Source organism: Dermacentor variabilis, chromosome 8 (genome assembly GCF_050947875.1).
Source record: "Dermacentor variabilis isolate Ectoservices chromosome 8, ASM5094787v1, whole genome shotgun sequence".
Classification (NCBI taxonomy): Eukaryota; Metazoa; Arthropoda; class Arachnida; order Ixodida; family Ixodidae; genus Dermacentor; species Dermacentor variabilis.
This window is the reverse complement of record NC_134575.1, coordinates 11,236,696-11,251,391: the sequence shown is the minus strand read 5'-3', so window position 1 is coordinate 11,251,391 and position 14,696 is coordinate 11,236,696. Positions and strand designations below refer to the sequence as shown.

At 46.5% G+C, this 14,696-nt stretch overlaps 1 protein-coding gene across 1 annotated transcript in view; it reads right to left on the bottom strand.

Moving 5' to 3' along the window:
• stg1 (stargazin-like protein) overlaps nucleotides 1-14,398 on the bottom strand; it is a 69,566-nt gene extending 55,168 nt beyond the window's left edge. Inside the window, exon 1 of the mRNA XM_075701116.1 lies at nucleotides 13,890-14,398. Coding sequence (XP_075557231.1) covers nucleotides 13,890-14,097 — 208 coding nt within the window. The 5' untranslated portion in view covers nucleotides 14,098-14,398. The remainder of the gene's footprint in view (nucleotides 1-13,889) is intronic.
• Between the last annotated feature and the right edge of the window lie 298 nt (nucleotides 14,399-14,696).

Sequence of the window (14,696 nt, the reverse complement as noted above, 5' to 3'; positions counted from 1 at the left end):
AAAGCTCGACGAAGGAATTGAGTGTTTGATCAGATCTGCGTAGGATAGAAAAAGTCGTAAGACGCGCTGCTCCCTTTTGTTCCTGCATAATGTGTTGCACGTTCTACTAATCGATTCGAACGTTGCGAACTCTGGCAGCTCTACTTTTCTCAGCAAGGCGGCTTCAGACCTATTGGAGGGAGTGCGCGAGAAGATTGTGTTAAAACCTTTTCAGCACGCATGTGTATCCAAGATGAAAGCGGTGCATTAAGGAATTTCTTCGTAGTTCCACTTCGCTGCCCGCTGACTTCTACCCGAACTCGGCACCATTCGGGCGTTTGCCGATGGAATTGCAAGCCAGCAATCGGCCTTTCCCGCAAAGCTTCGTAAGCTGCTTAAAGAACAAAGAGTCTCCTTCATGTTTCATAATCACTTTTTATTGTTATTGTGTCATTTTCCCTTCTTTTACTACGTCATAAAGATTAATAAGAATTATCCGTAGCCGCTCAGCCATCACAACGACGTCTTACGATAAATTCACTATGAGATTACTGCTGCGATGTAAGACGCTCGACTAGTTTCTCTTTCTTTTTAACTATGCATACATCCATGAAATGTACTATCACCCTAGTAATGTCGATTGTGAGCATTGTGTTCTTAAATTTTTGTGGAACGTCGAGGTTACACAAGCCGTAAACTGTAAACTGTAACTAGTTTCGGACTTTGACCTGTAGTATGTTCATACTTAATATATTACCATAGTGGGGAAACCTATTCAAAATTTTTATTTTTACCCTAAATGAATTTTTCTTCTTATCCTCGGCGCATCTGTGACACTGTGGTTGTCGTTTCTTTATTGAAAGAAGTCCGTTACTCGAATGTTTTCAGAATGTTCCCACGCATTCTGTTAAAGGCAACCTTGGCTGAGCTCGCATGACCGAAAGATGAATAGACAAATAAATAAAGCATAAAGCTGAGGTTACTTTGGCTTAGAGCGCACATGATACATTTTGTACACTTCAAGTCAATTCCATGAAAATATTGCTGTAGTATCTTCTTGTTAATAAAAGCAAGCTATATACACGCGACCAAGGTATGATTTCTCTCTTCAAATTAATTAGGAACCCACTAATGCACTTTGCCAGCAACAAGCGCACGGAATTTTGCGAGGTTTGTTAAGCATACAAGAAAATATTCTGTCCAGTTTGCTGGAGGCAGAATAATTTTTATTTAAGGCTTCTATTGATGAGGACGACTCCGTTTACAAGACAACTCATGCATTGTATGTACGAAAAAAATGGCGTAAGTTTATGAAACGCAACTCGAGCACTTAAAAAGAGAAATCGCATGTGAGAGTTCAATAGATGACAAAAGGTCACTTTTTGTGTAATGTGCTGAAATTACTTGAAACTCTCTGTTTAAACACTCCAAATTAGAGTTTGCGAGCTTTAAGTACGCCAAAGTATATAACGTTTGATTTAAATTACATGGTACTCCTATACTCAGCCTGAATAACGTAAACGTTGTCGTCCACATATTTTAAAGTTTTATTAGCCTCATATTACTTGCGCAGACTTCCTCAAAATAGCATTACCGTTAGTCAACAGAGTATCGTGTCTAGTTGTTTTGTTTACTATGTTAAATATTACTATTGTAAACAGAAGCACCTACTTAAGATATAAATTACCATCAGTCAACAAAGCATCATGTCCAGCTTTTTTTAATATGTTAAATATTACCGTTATAAACGAAAACACTCGTTAAAATGGAAATTACACGTCCCCAAGCATGGAAATAATAAAAGAGCTCAAGCCAAAGGAACCCGTTAAGGGGTACGAAAATAGCTGGAAGTGTCAGATGACAAGGCTAAAACAGAGACATTGTCATTGATCCCTCACTACGTGCGACGGCTTGAATCTCTAACGAGGACGTTATCACGTACCGCCACATGCGAGGGCTTGTTTAGTTCAGCGAGAGAAACAGCACCACATTACCGGCACATCTGCCGACAAAATTAAATACGAAAATAGAAGCTGCAATAATTATTATTTTATTCATTGAAAAAGAACCGTCAACATGAGAAAGGATGATCAGAAAGGTCGAGATATTAGAGATACTGATGTTTTCCAGGGTCCTTGTTTTTCTTTCTCTTTTTTTTTTCCCGCATACAACTACAATAAGGTTCAAGAGGGGCGAACTTTGGGCCAGTCGGTCCGACATGTTTAAAGAGGAAAAAAACCCCGACTTCAGACTGGGCGTGACGTCCTGTCCTGTCCACTCCTTCGTCACGTCCCGTCTGAAGTCGCGGTTCTTTTCCCCTTCAAATTACAACAAGGAACGAGTTGTCGCAAGCCGTTGTGGAATGTCGTAAGACTGAGAATTTTTAGGTGTTCTGCCTTAATGCGCTTTAAGAGGAGGAGAGGAAAGAGAGAAGGAAAAGCAGTGAGGTTAGCTAGTGTATAAACCGGCTGTCTGTCTGTGCTGGGGTTAGGAGGTAAAATGAATTATAGGCCATGCACCACGCCTGTTAGTGTACAGACTCTACGGGTACTCGACGGGGACGAATGAGTGGACACGTGTACTCATTTTTAGTTACACAATGTTTGCATATTTTTTCGAAGCGCATTCATCAAATAAAATGTCATTGAAGTATGTATTTTGAACCAAAACTCAGGGGGGCAATTTCTTTTCTTTGTTAGTGGTGTGCTCCCTCGTCCCCCATGTGCAATAAATGCCTAAAGGGCACTGCCTGTTCTCCGTAACAAACAAACAAACAAACGAACGAACAAACAAACAAACAAACAAGCAAACAAACTAACTAACTAACTAACCATTCTGGCTGTGTTTTGCTCGCCAGAATATAGCGTCTTAAACACTACGACTTTATCTAAGTTCATGTTACACGAGCGCCTAATGATAGCGCAGCATTTCTTCAAGACTCAGCGCCAATTATTGTTATTATCGAGCTTTCTGCAATAGTCTGAATAGCGTTGCTCCTAAAATAAGTGACAAAGGTAAGAACGTCGCTTGTAGAACGTCGCTCTTTGTCTTTGTCTACCGTTTGTGGCATTCAAATTCGGCGCACTATAGAAGCCACGTCTCAGGCATCAGCGAGGATGAACATGGAAATATTTGAGAAAAGTCAAGCAAAATCAGGAACAAATTAGTAGAAAACGAAACCACATGCGAAAATAACACTTGTGCTGATGACACACGCAAAACATTTTAGAATAGGTATTCCAGTCGCCTCGAAGTCAGGCTGGAACACACTCCGCAAAACAAGTTATTCCCCGTCTTCATATGTTTTTTTTTTTGTTCTTACGGGAAAAACAAGTTCTTTTAGTAGTTCTGCAGACGTTGGCGCCGTTACCCTTTCCGTAGTTTAACCTGCCCTGCTAACAGTAGACGGTTGCGTTTCGATTTTTGCGTGGTTGTGTTTCTTTGTTGTAGTCGGCCATGGTTCCGATACTAACACGATGTGTTGTGTAGCAACATGTCGTCTATTTTCTGCATGCTATATTAACGTTTACTTGTTATTCTGTACTACGCCCCTTTAAAAACCGAACTTTTGTGAGCCATTCAGTTGCGTTTTGTTTTCGTTTTTAATAATTAGCATGGCAGTGCCTTTCTTTCTGACCATCTGTTATAGCTGGATGTTATGAGCATCTCCTTTGGAACGGGGCGGTGGGTTGCGCCACCAAGCTCTTGGTATTATACTGCCTAATACACACACAAAAAAACGCCAGCAGACCAACCTTAATGCGTGTTGTCAATGTGATGATACCTTAGCCCAACATCCGTTGTGTATTCTGCGCTGTGGTTCAAAAGTGTAATGCGTACATGGGGCTACACGTAGCCCCGTGTAGCAGCCCGTGATTAACCGCGTGATTAACTGCCTTCTTGTTTTTCGTGTCCCATGTGTTTTTTCAATGGGCTGTCTTCTCACGTGTACAGTACATGGTTTCGAAGGCATACAATTATTCGCTAGGAAAAAACAAGCATTTTCATTAAGCAGACATCCTCATGAGAGGAGATCATACATCTCAATCGTGCGATGATGGTGAACTTTGGTGGAGGCAGGGTGTCTACCAAGTTGACATTTTTAAATTCCCCGAGTTTTCCAGGTTCTCCCTGACTGCCTTTGCGAAATTCCCCGAGTGACACAGAACGTTGTTTTATGTAAAGACAGGCTGACATCATGTCGCCTAATACTGCCACTCTCTAGTAAGCTTGTTAAAAAATACGACTTAACACAGTTTGAATAGTAAGGGCTAGTATTTATTTTATTTATAACGGAATACTGAAGGGAGTGGTTAGTAAAATGGCACAGCGAATAAAATATCTTCGAAAAAAATAGTAAAACCCATTGCAAATCAAGTCAAACATTTCCAAATACGAATAAAAGAGGTGCATACAGAAGCAAATATCTTCGTAAATTAGCTGTTTCTATCAACTGATAGCAAGCTCATTGGTGTTAGACCCGAAGTTTGTCACAAGTGAGATTCTGTCAGCAGCTGGAAAGTCAACCTCAACTGTCCTGACATACTCTCAGCACACGCACAATGCTTCAGTGTTGCGTTTCACTGCTTTAAAGAGTTTATTTTAGTCTAGATGAGGGTCACCTGCATCTCGGCGTCAGCCAACACTTTGCTTTTTGAGTTCAAGCTCCTTCAAAGAAGCGGCGGCACAGTTCCTTTCCCAATCATTCCTCAATGCGACGGTCCTTTCTGTTCTCGCCTTCGTTCTGCCACGCGTTCGCCCCACGGACAATCTGAAGCATCCTCCTGGTCAGTTTTACAGTCAACGTCCAATTTTTCAGACTCTCTAGGGGCAGCGGAGACGACCAAAAATCGGGTGAAGTCCAAAAAAATAAATGTATGTCTTTTGCTGCCCTTAAGGGCCCAAATCGCCACAGGCACGTCCGAAAAAGGTCTGAAGGCCTGCCAGTACACTTATCAAACATATCGGTGTTCGTACAGTGACAGGAGGAGGCGGGTGCAAGCGTGTATAATTAAGAAATATGTACTGTGTCCCGTGATAATTGCACCTTTCCCCGCTTGTTGAGCTTCACTGCAACACCTAACGTATGCTTCATCGCGTAACACTTTTGTGGTGAGGCGAAGCTGCCTTTCGGAAACCGGCATTATACAACGTCCCGTGCTTTCTAAGGTTCGAAGCCAATCGCGAGGATTACAGAGGCGGAGTCGGTGCCATTGCTGACAGTGGCGCATTCCTTCAACAAAAAACACGGTACCTAACGGCAAGAACCTCAATAGCGAAGGCCGAAGCAGCTAGGCCTCTTTTTGCCGCGGTGGTGGGTACGGCTGCCAGCGGATCTGCGTAAGAGAGCGCCGGTTCAAGGTGGCGAGGTAACAAAAGCGGCGGTGTTTGCTTTTAGTAATGCCATTTCGGATCTGCGGTCGCGGCAAAAAAGTCTGGGAAATCGGACGGCGGAGGGTTCTTGCGTCCTAAATTTCAGACGTTGGCTCTATGAGGTACGTGATGCCACGAAGCCGTCCGCATTATCGGGCATGTCCCAAAAATCGGGCGTCCGGAAAATCTGTCGTTGACTGTACACTGGTAACTCCTCCAGCCTACCACATGGCTTCAAAGACAATTCGTTACCATTCCTCTCTTTTACTCGAGCCAGCATTAGGGCAACTTTCGTTCCCTTTCAATAAAATGACAGCTAATTTTCCCTGACAGAAGCACAAATTTTATGAGTTTTCCCTGAGTATTTCTAGACTATTCAATATTCCTGAGGATTCCCGGTTTTCCCGGTTGGTAGGCACCCTGGGAGGAGATAGCTGCGCAGAGTTAAGGATGAGTAGCAAAGCGATATCAAGCAAAATTTCATCACAAAGAACCGGGGAAAGTATTACGTAATTGATAAGGCGAAGTTAATCATCAGTAACGTCGACGTCATAGAGGCGCCTCACGTGGATAAAAATTGAACACGTTAATGAATAATTTTCTACCCGTACACGAAAATTTTGCACTCCAGCCTGATATCATAATTTGTGAGCTATGCTGTTACGTAGAGTACTTAGAAGGCAGTAGTTGGTTGGCACTCATTAAGCAACACAGCACAAAAGCGCAGGTTCAAGGCTAGCTCAAGTGTTCAGTCACACCACCATCATTGTCATCTTTATAACTCCTTGAGAGACAGGAGTTTCGTGATGGTCTTGAGTAACCGTGAATTAATCGAGATTCCAAAAATGAACACAGTACCATTCTCTATTCGATTCACATTAGGCTAGAGCATTTCATACTTGATGTCCAACGATACCCGTTTACGATGCAGTACACTGGTTCACTGACCTTAGGCGCTCAACACCCCCAGAAAGTGGCGAACTCGCAGCCCTCTCAGGTGTACGTTGTTCAATTAGCTAATACAAAAATACTTATCTGCTCATTGTGCATTTATTCTCAAGGAAGATTTCTTTAAAGAAAAGCTTTCTTTGCCAACCAGCTGGGGACGCTCGAATCTCTTGCCTCCCTTTTGGTTGTTTTCCGCGCAAGCTCTCCTGTCTCCCGGAATTCGGCTTCTCCGCCAGAACGTGCGGCAACGCAAGTCGGTGTAGTTGCATAGTACGATGAGAGATCACCGGCATAATGTAGTACGAAGACACAAGTACACAAAAGAGACACAGAACACGTCACAGCCGCTGTGACGTGCTCTGTGTCTTTTCTGTGTAATTGTGTCTTCGCGCTACATTATGTCGGTGAGCAAACAACTAGTCCAACAACAAGTCCTTCTACGACGAGAGATGGGGCGACTGTTACGGTGCTAGTAAGGTGCCTTTATGTGCGCTCTCCGCTCGCATCCAGGCACTCCAAGTGCTAGTAATGTCACTAGAAGAAGTACCAGTGATTATTATAATGATTATAATGATAATTTACACACATCCCTTTGAAACGAGGCGGTGACAAATAGTCACCTAGCCTGCTTGAGGTAATCAGGTTGCTAGACATACTTTTTCATTCTAGCATTATTGTATACATTTCCTTAACATTTTTTTCTCTTCTTCAAAACTTAGTTACCTACCCTCTACCGCTATCTGTCCATGTAACAGGTCTTGCGACAGATCGTGTCACCATGGCATAGATGCCAGCTTCAATGCTCAATTCAATTCAAGCTACACGGAGGCGTTGCTGGTCTCTGTTTCAGAGAAATTTCGCATAGAAAGGAAAGTCCGAGACAACGCAGCAAGGAACAATGCCCAAGAGAACGCGGAACGATGCGACAAAGTCGCAGTAAATCCTTTCACACACCAAGTGTCTCACAGTCTAAAAAAAAAAGATCAGACAGCACGCAGGCGTCAGAGTGGTGTTTTCCGCTCCGCACAAGTTGTCTGCATTTGCGAAAAGGAACCTTCACGACGCATACAAAAGAAAGTCCAGCGTCGCATGGATAAATTGGAAGATAAGCGATGGAAAACATTCTGTCAGTCGCTTGATCCCCGAAAATCGCTCTCGCACATATGAAGAACGGTTAGGGGTATTCGCTCATCTCCGCGTCATAGGAAGCCCTCTGCTGCTCTGGCCCTCTACCAACTCCGCTCAGAACTTCAAGTGGCTGAAGAGTTCTGTGGACGGGTTGCTGGGTCCGTGGCCATCGATACTGATGCAGCATTAAATGACATCCCTGAGACACGTGTACCAGAAATAAACGTGCTATTTTCACTCGAAGAGCTCGATGCGGCGTTGGCGACCTGCAGGCGTTCTTCGTCACCAGGACCTGATGGCATCACGTATGCTGCCCTATGCCAACTTGGACGCGACGCACGTGATGAGCTGCTCAACTACTACAATGAGTCTTGGCAGAACGGCGCCGTTCCTAAACAATGGAAATCGAGCCGCTTGATCCCCATTCTGAAGCCTGGAAAGTCTCCGCTTGAGATCTCATCATATCGTCCGATTGCGCTTTCGAGCTGCGTCGGCAAAGTGACGGAAAGAATGATTCTTGTCCGCTTGGAATGGTACTTAGAGCGACTCAACATCTATCCGGACGCCATGACAGGCTTTCGTCGAGGTCGCTCGTCCATCGACAACGTCATTGACATCGTAACCTGGGTCGAAAATCAAGAAAATCTCAAGCGCCTATCTGCTGCACTTTTTCTAGATATAAAAGGAGCATATGACAACGTCCCCCATGAGGCCATACTGAACTCACTTGAGGCTGTTGGAGTTTGTGGCCGGATCTATCAATGGATTCGGGACTATTTGACTGAGAGGCGCTTTTTCTTACACACCGAAGACGGCCCAACTTCAGACCATTACACCTGCCGTGGTGTGCCGCAGGGTGGAATGTTGAGCCCTATTTTGTTCAACCTAGTCCTGGTAGGACTAGCGGAGTACCTACCACAGACAGTTCATGTCTCAATATACGCCGACGACATTTGCATCTGGGCCTCTGCGGTGACTCGCCCTCAGCTAAGAGCCAGGCATCAGCGAGCGGCAACCATGACGGCGTCTTATATTCGAGAACAAGGCATCAGTGTGTCTACTGAAAAGTGCGCATTACTTGGTTTTACGCGCAAACAAATGTCATTGTATCCTGTTTCCATCAATGGTCAAGCTGTATCCTATGTTAAGACGCATCGCTTTCTGGGCGTCATCATTGACCGCAAACTCTCGTGGAGCCCTCACTGCGTCTATCTGAAGAAGAAGTTAGTCGCCATTGCTCAGGTCTTCAAATTTCTCTGCGGGAAAAACTGGGGTACACCAGTCCATTCTATGATGCAGCTGTACAGGGTATTGTTTCTCGGACTCCTACGTTACAGTCTACCAGTGTTGTCAAATGCGAGCAAGACGAACTTTCGCGCCTTGGAGAGCATACAAGGTCAAGCCCTACGCACATGTTTAGGGCTGCCTCGATGCACCTCAACAGCAGCAACAATTGCCATTGCGGGAGACCATATAATCCAGACACATGTAGCTGTCGACTCTCTCAGGGCGCACATTCGCCATCTGTGAAGGATCCCCGACCATCATTTGGCCTCCCTACCAACCGAGAGACCTCAAGCGACCTTTTCACGAGTGATTAGCGCTCATCAAAAGTGCATACCGACATCTTTTACGTCGGGGGCGAAGCCTTCATCTCCCCTATGGTGCCTGCGACAGCCTCAAGTGAATTTTGCTATTCCTGGAATTACAAAAAAGTCCAAAAGTCCAATCATCCACGCCCCGCTCTGAGGCAACTTACGCTCCTATTACTGCACCAGACGTATCATGACCACATTCATATATATATCGATGGTTCGACCTCACCTACCAGCTCAACTGTCGCGTTCGTCGTTCCAGCTAGGCAGGTTACAGTTAGATTCAAATTGTCACACATGACTACATCTACGTCGGCAGAACTTGCAGCTCTCCATGCCGCTATGACGTACATCACCGAACAGCCAACAGAGAAGTGGGTTGTATTTTGTGATTATAAGGCAGCTCTTCACAGTATAAAATCTGGGTTACATCACAGAACTTACGAGCAGATGATATCCGACATCAGGGAAGTGCATCACCAAGCTCTGGAAAGAGGACACCACATTACATTTCAATGGATTCCTGCTAAAAAGTAAAGCCAATTCCACCCAGTGAATGCTGTCAAAACAGCGAAGCTGGTGGTTGTTTTCTCAAGTTTGAACTCGTGTTTAGCTCGATTTTTCATAAAAGTCTTTTGTCTCGTTGTCGTAGTTTTGCTAGGTTCGAGCTTCGGTTCCGGATTGCGCACACTCTTCAGGTGCATGAGGTTGTGACCAAGCCAGTCTATCATACACCTTGCAGCTGTGGCATCACTCACGGTCGAGGAATTCTCTCTTGAACCGTCCATCGACAGCATCCGTTGGAAGAATCTCTCTGCGTCGACGTCTCTGCTCGGCCTCCTTCTCTCGAAGTTGGGGGTTAGCTTGCCTCTGTTGGCGGTTGGCTTGGCTTGCCTTCTCTTGAAAGTGTGAGTTGGCTTGTCTCCACTGGCGCTTGGCTTGCGCTTCCCGTTCTCGACCATCGGCAGTAGAGGCTTCCCTCCCCTGGCGCTTTGCTTGCGCTTCTCGCTCTCAAATCTCAGGATTTGCGCGACATCGGCGCTGCCGCTCGCGCCGAGAGGAGTCCATGGGGCGAAAGGGCGCACGCCGGCAAAACTCCTGCTCTTACACCCCCCTCCCTCGGTGCGCGCTGTGCCCCTCTGCGTGTCGCCGGACGACGGACGGCGAAGGCTCGACTAGGAACATCTCCTCTGTTAAAAACCTGGCTTTGAAAGGAGCAGTGAAAATTTCGACACCGAGGAACCCAGATATGTCCTCAACAACGAAATCTTCTGAAGAGGCTCCTTCCACGCCAGCGCTGTGAAATGACTTTGATAAGGTCATCAACCAGCAACAATTTTCTCTGCCGCAAGCGGCGGTTGCAACACATGTGCATGCTGAAATTTCGGGTCGAAAAAAGATTCATGTGAATGGTGATGTAAGCACAGTGCCAACTGTTGGCTCGTCTTGCGAAGAGATACCTGCAGATATCAGACACCGGTGTGTCCAGCGAGCAGCTATTTTCGGAGTCTGAAGGAACTGTGACATTCAGGAGGATGTCGCCGCTCCCCCGATCATTCTTTCTTTCATCACAACATTAAATGACCGCAGTTTAAGATACTCTCAAGAAAAAGCTAGAGAATCTTGTTGTCCATGAAGCACAATTTCCTGTACGTTATTTGAGGTGCAATAAACTTGCTTTTGTCTTTCGTACCTCAGGTTGATGAAAAGAAGTTGCATTGTTTTCAGGACCAGTAGTATCTTTATTCAAAAAATACTGGATTCAATCCACACTGAGTTTCATTTATTGAAATTCGCTTCGAAATTGAAAATATGATATTCACACACCCCTCAGAAGAAAGCAAAAGAACAGAAAGAAAGGCACGGTGACACCACCTTGAAGTTTGCGTGTCAGCTGCGAGAGACGTCACGAAACTTAACAGCGTTTGATGCGACGCATTTTTTTTCTCTCTAAGCAAGTGTCACGATGTCCTATTGGAATAAAAGACTCAACTTGTCAAACATTGAAGACGTTTCTGGCGCACACGCAAACCCAAACAAGCGAAAACACTTTCACATTCGTGACGTCAGACTGACGTAACGGCGCCGCTGTTCAGCGCGAAATTCATAAAGGAAAACTGGGAGCTTCATTTTTATCCCTAGTAATGAACCTCTGCCGCTAAATAGCTATATCGAATAATTTGTCTACCTAACCTGGTTCTATGGTATCTTTTTGGTGCCTCTTTAAAAGTCAATACACATATATTTATTCGGTTTTTATGTGGTATAGTTCGGTAGTTCAACTTAGTACTTGTCACGGTTGACTCAGTGTGATTTCAATTGCAAGCTTAATTTACTTCGTCTTCACCGCATAATATTACCGATAAATTGCGCAAATATCGCCCACTTTATTTGCTCATTTGCTCTCCATTTGGCACAGTTTCCACTCGTAACCGACATTTCGATAAAACGTGACCCGCTTTTCCTTCTTAACTAACTTTGTTTAGTCTTCAGGAGCGATATGATTTAGAAATATTCTGCCCGAATCGCAAGTTCAATTGTCCTCACTAAGTAAATTTGAGTCAATGCTGTTTTTATTATGATCAGCTAATCCGTCGACAATTCAGGTTATGTTTTACTTATGTCATACGGACGGAGCGGGATTAACCGAAATCCATAGCGCTAACGTTTTATAAATTTGACTAAAGCTATTACAACTTCAGTGAACAAAAATACATCGGAACACTTGTGTAAAGCCACGTGGACATTTAAAGCAGCTCATTAGTCCCGTTTTGTTTTGCTTATGTGCACACATATTTCTCTAATGGTTCACGCGTGATTTGTCTATCCATTGTGCCTTTGTTCTACCGCTACCATCGTTTTTCGTGTTTGTTTACTTTTGCTTTCACTCCCGCCACCGTAGCGATTCCAGTGAAGGATTGACGGTATCTTCAAATAAAATAAACAAAGCAAAAGAAACTACTCACTTTGTTTACGTTGTGGAAGAATCTGTAAAATATAAGATTACACTGAAAGTATGTTAAGCGAATGTGTACATGGCAAGAGGGACACGGAGACAGGTGGAGACGTCGAACACTCTCTGTGGTCGTGCCCAAGCTGCGGCGGTCAACGGGACGCCAGTCTTGAGAATTTACGAAAGGAAGACCTTTCGCATGTGCGCACGCAAAAGCTTGTGTTTTCAGAAGAGTCCGCCGTAGCGCTCAAAGAAAGGTTCACACCTTCTTTTTTTGCATTTCTGAAAGACACTGGTTTGGTGGACACGTGGTGACATGCACCGGTGACCCTGCAAGAGATGCTCAGGCAGAGACGTTGCCGGCCTGAATGACGAGATTCAACCCGCCTGTTGATTAAAATTCACCGCCAATGCCACAAGGCGAGGGGGAAACGTCTAGCGGTAAACTACCGTAGCTAACTGTCACATCGTGTTGAATAGCAACGGAGGGCGGCTGCAGACGATAACACTTCAACGGCTTCCTTAACGCACTCTGCATTATATAATCGAGCTACCGCGCCGCGGTAGCTCAATTGTTTAGAGCATCGCACGCGTAATGCGAAGACGTGGGATCGTTCCCCACCTGCGTCAAGTTGTTTTTTTCATCCACTTTCATTGCCATTAATTTATCGTTTCTTTAATTCAATTAGTAAGTACAAGTAATTTCCTCGATGTTTTCCTTGGTGTCCTTGTTTGTTGGCTTCTCATGATATGATTAATAAAAATCGGGCGCCTCGGTTAACCCCGTTTCTTCTCATTCAATATTAGGTTGAAATTGGAGGAAATTATCCAGATATTTGAAACTTGTTAGCTCTTATCTCAAGGAAGAGAGTCTTTTGCGCCATCTAGGACCGTTTCGGGTGATTGAAGACCAATTATACATCGGTGCAACAGGGGCTCGAGTGAACGCTACACACTTATAATGCAGGAAAATTTGATCAACTAAAGACAACGACTATCACAGATTGCAGGGATCTTATTCGCAATGGAGCGGGAAACACGCCTGCGCTAAACAACATAATGCGGTACTTCAAAATTTACAGTTGGCATAAAATGAATATAAGCAAAGAAGTCGACCGGGGACCACGTTGAACTTTCTTTACAGCAGATGCAATGCGCATGATGGTCCAACGATCGCCAAGGAGCTAGTGCTCAAAAAGCCGCTGTTCGGTAAAAAGAAAAGCGGATCAGAATGTAAGCCCCAAAATACGCGAGAATGCGTTCCGAGAAACATAATTCACGCGTCCAAACGTGAAACACACCAATGCTCGGAGTTCTATGGCAATTAAGAGACGTAGGAGTGGATGAAGAGCGATATATCATTTGCTGTCTCCATTCCCGCACCTGCCCACCAAACTTTACCGTGTCTGCAACGCGGTCAAAAGGAGCAACGTGGGTCGGAATCTAGGAGCATTCTAATCGGTAACCGCAAAAGAAAAAAAAAACGAAGGCAAGGCCACTAAACTGTATCTGAGAGCGAAGGCGCAGACGGGCACACCTCTCATGCACCAGCGCCGTTTTGTTGCAAAAGGGAAAAAAAGAATGAAGCCTCGGTTAAAAAAAAGAAGGCAGATTCCACTTGCTGTGGTGTGCGCAGGGAAACAGGTATATACCTCGGCAAGAGGGCGCAACCCGCACACGCAGCGATTCCTTCGGCGGCCGTAAAGGTGCGGGGAAAGGCCGTACGAGTACGCCCCACCGTAAAGCCTGACCCGGTTCTCGGGATTCGAAAGCGGGAACGACGGGAGAGTTCTGGGGAAGAAGGGATCCGAAGAAGAGAGAGAGAGGGCGGAGAGAAGGCATCGCTAGGAGTGAGACGGGGAGAGGAGGTCGAAGAGACGAGAGAGAGGGCCAGAGAGAGGCCATTCGCTCACGTTCGTTGAAGCAGATCTTCCAGAGCCCGGACACGGTGTTCTTGGCGAGCTGCTCGCGGTCCCCGGAGCCGTTGTAGCTCGGGTTCGGCATGAGCTCGGTGCTGTGCAGCCAGCTGTTGGAGCAAAGCGCGATTGCGTTCGCCACGAGAGAGGCCAGCGCCGACGCGGGCGTCAGCACCCGCAGCGCGCGCACGCTGATCCGAGACATGGCGGCCGGCGGCGATCCCGCTCCCCCGCCGCTGCCGAAGGGGGGACGGCCATGCAGGCTGCCTGGCCAGGCGGCGGCGCCCGCGAACGGCTCGGCGAGCACGCTACCCGTCGAGCTGCCTCGTCGCCAGCGGCCGCCGCGGGCGGGCGGCAGCGGTGCAGCCGCGGCCGCCGCGAGGCTGCAGCGCCGAACATCCACCGCCGAAACAGCGCAGTCCGTCCCCGCGCCACGCGCCGCCACCGCGCCGCGTCCTGCGACGCCCCACGAGCTGCTGCTGCTGCTGCTGCTTCGACGCCGCCGCCGCCGCTGGTCGCTGCCGGTGACGGTGGAGCCGCGCCGGCTCGCAAGCGGCCGCCGCTAGCCGCCGCTCACGCCGCGGAGGAGAGTCGACGGCGGCGCCACCGCAGCCATCGAGGTTTCGATCGCGGCCGCTTGCGAAACGCACCGCCGCCTCCCCACGCGGTTAAACTCGCCCGTCAATATCTGGCGCCCTGGCTGGGCCCGGAGATGAGGGGTTAGAGATACTCGTGTCACCTGTCGGCGGTCCAGCGAACGGGTAATTTGACACCCTGCGCTGGCACGACGTCGGGGACGTTGCA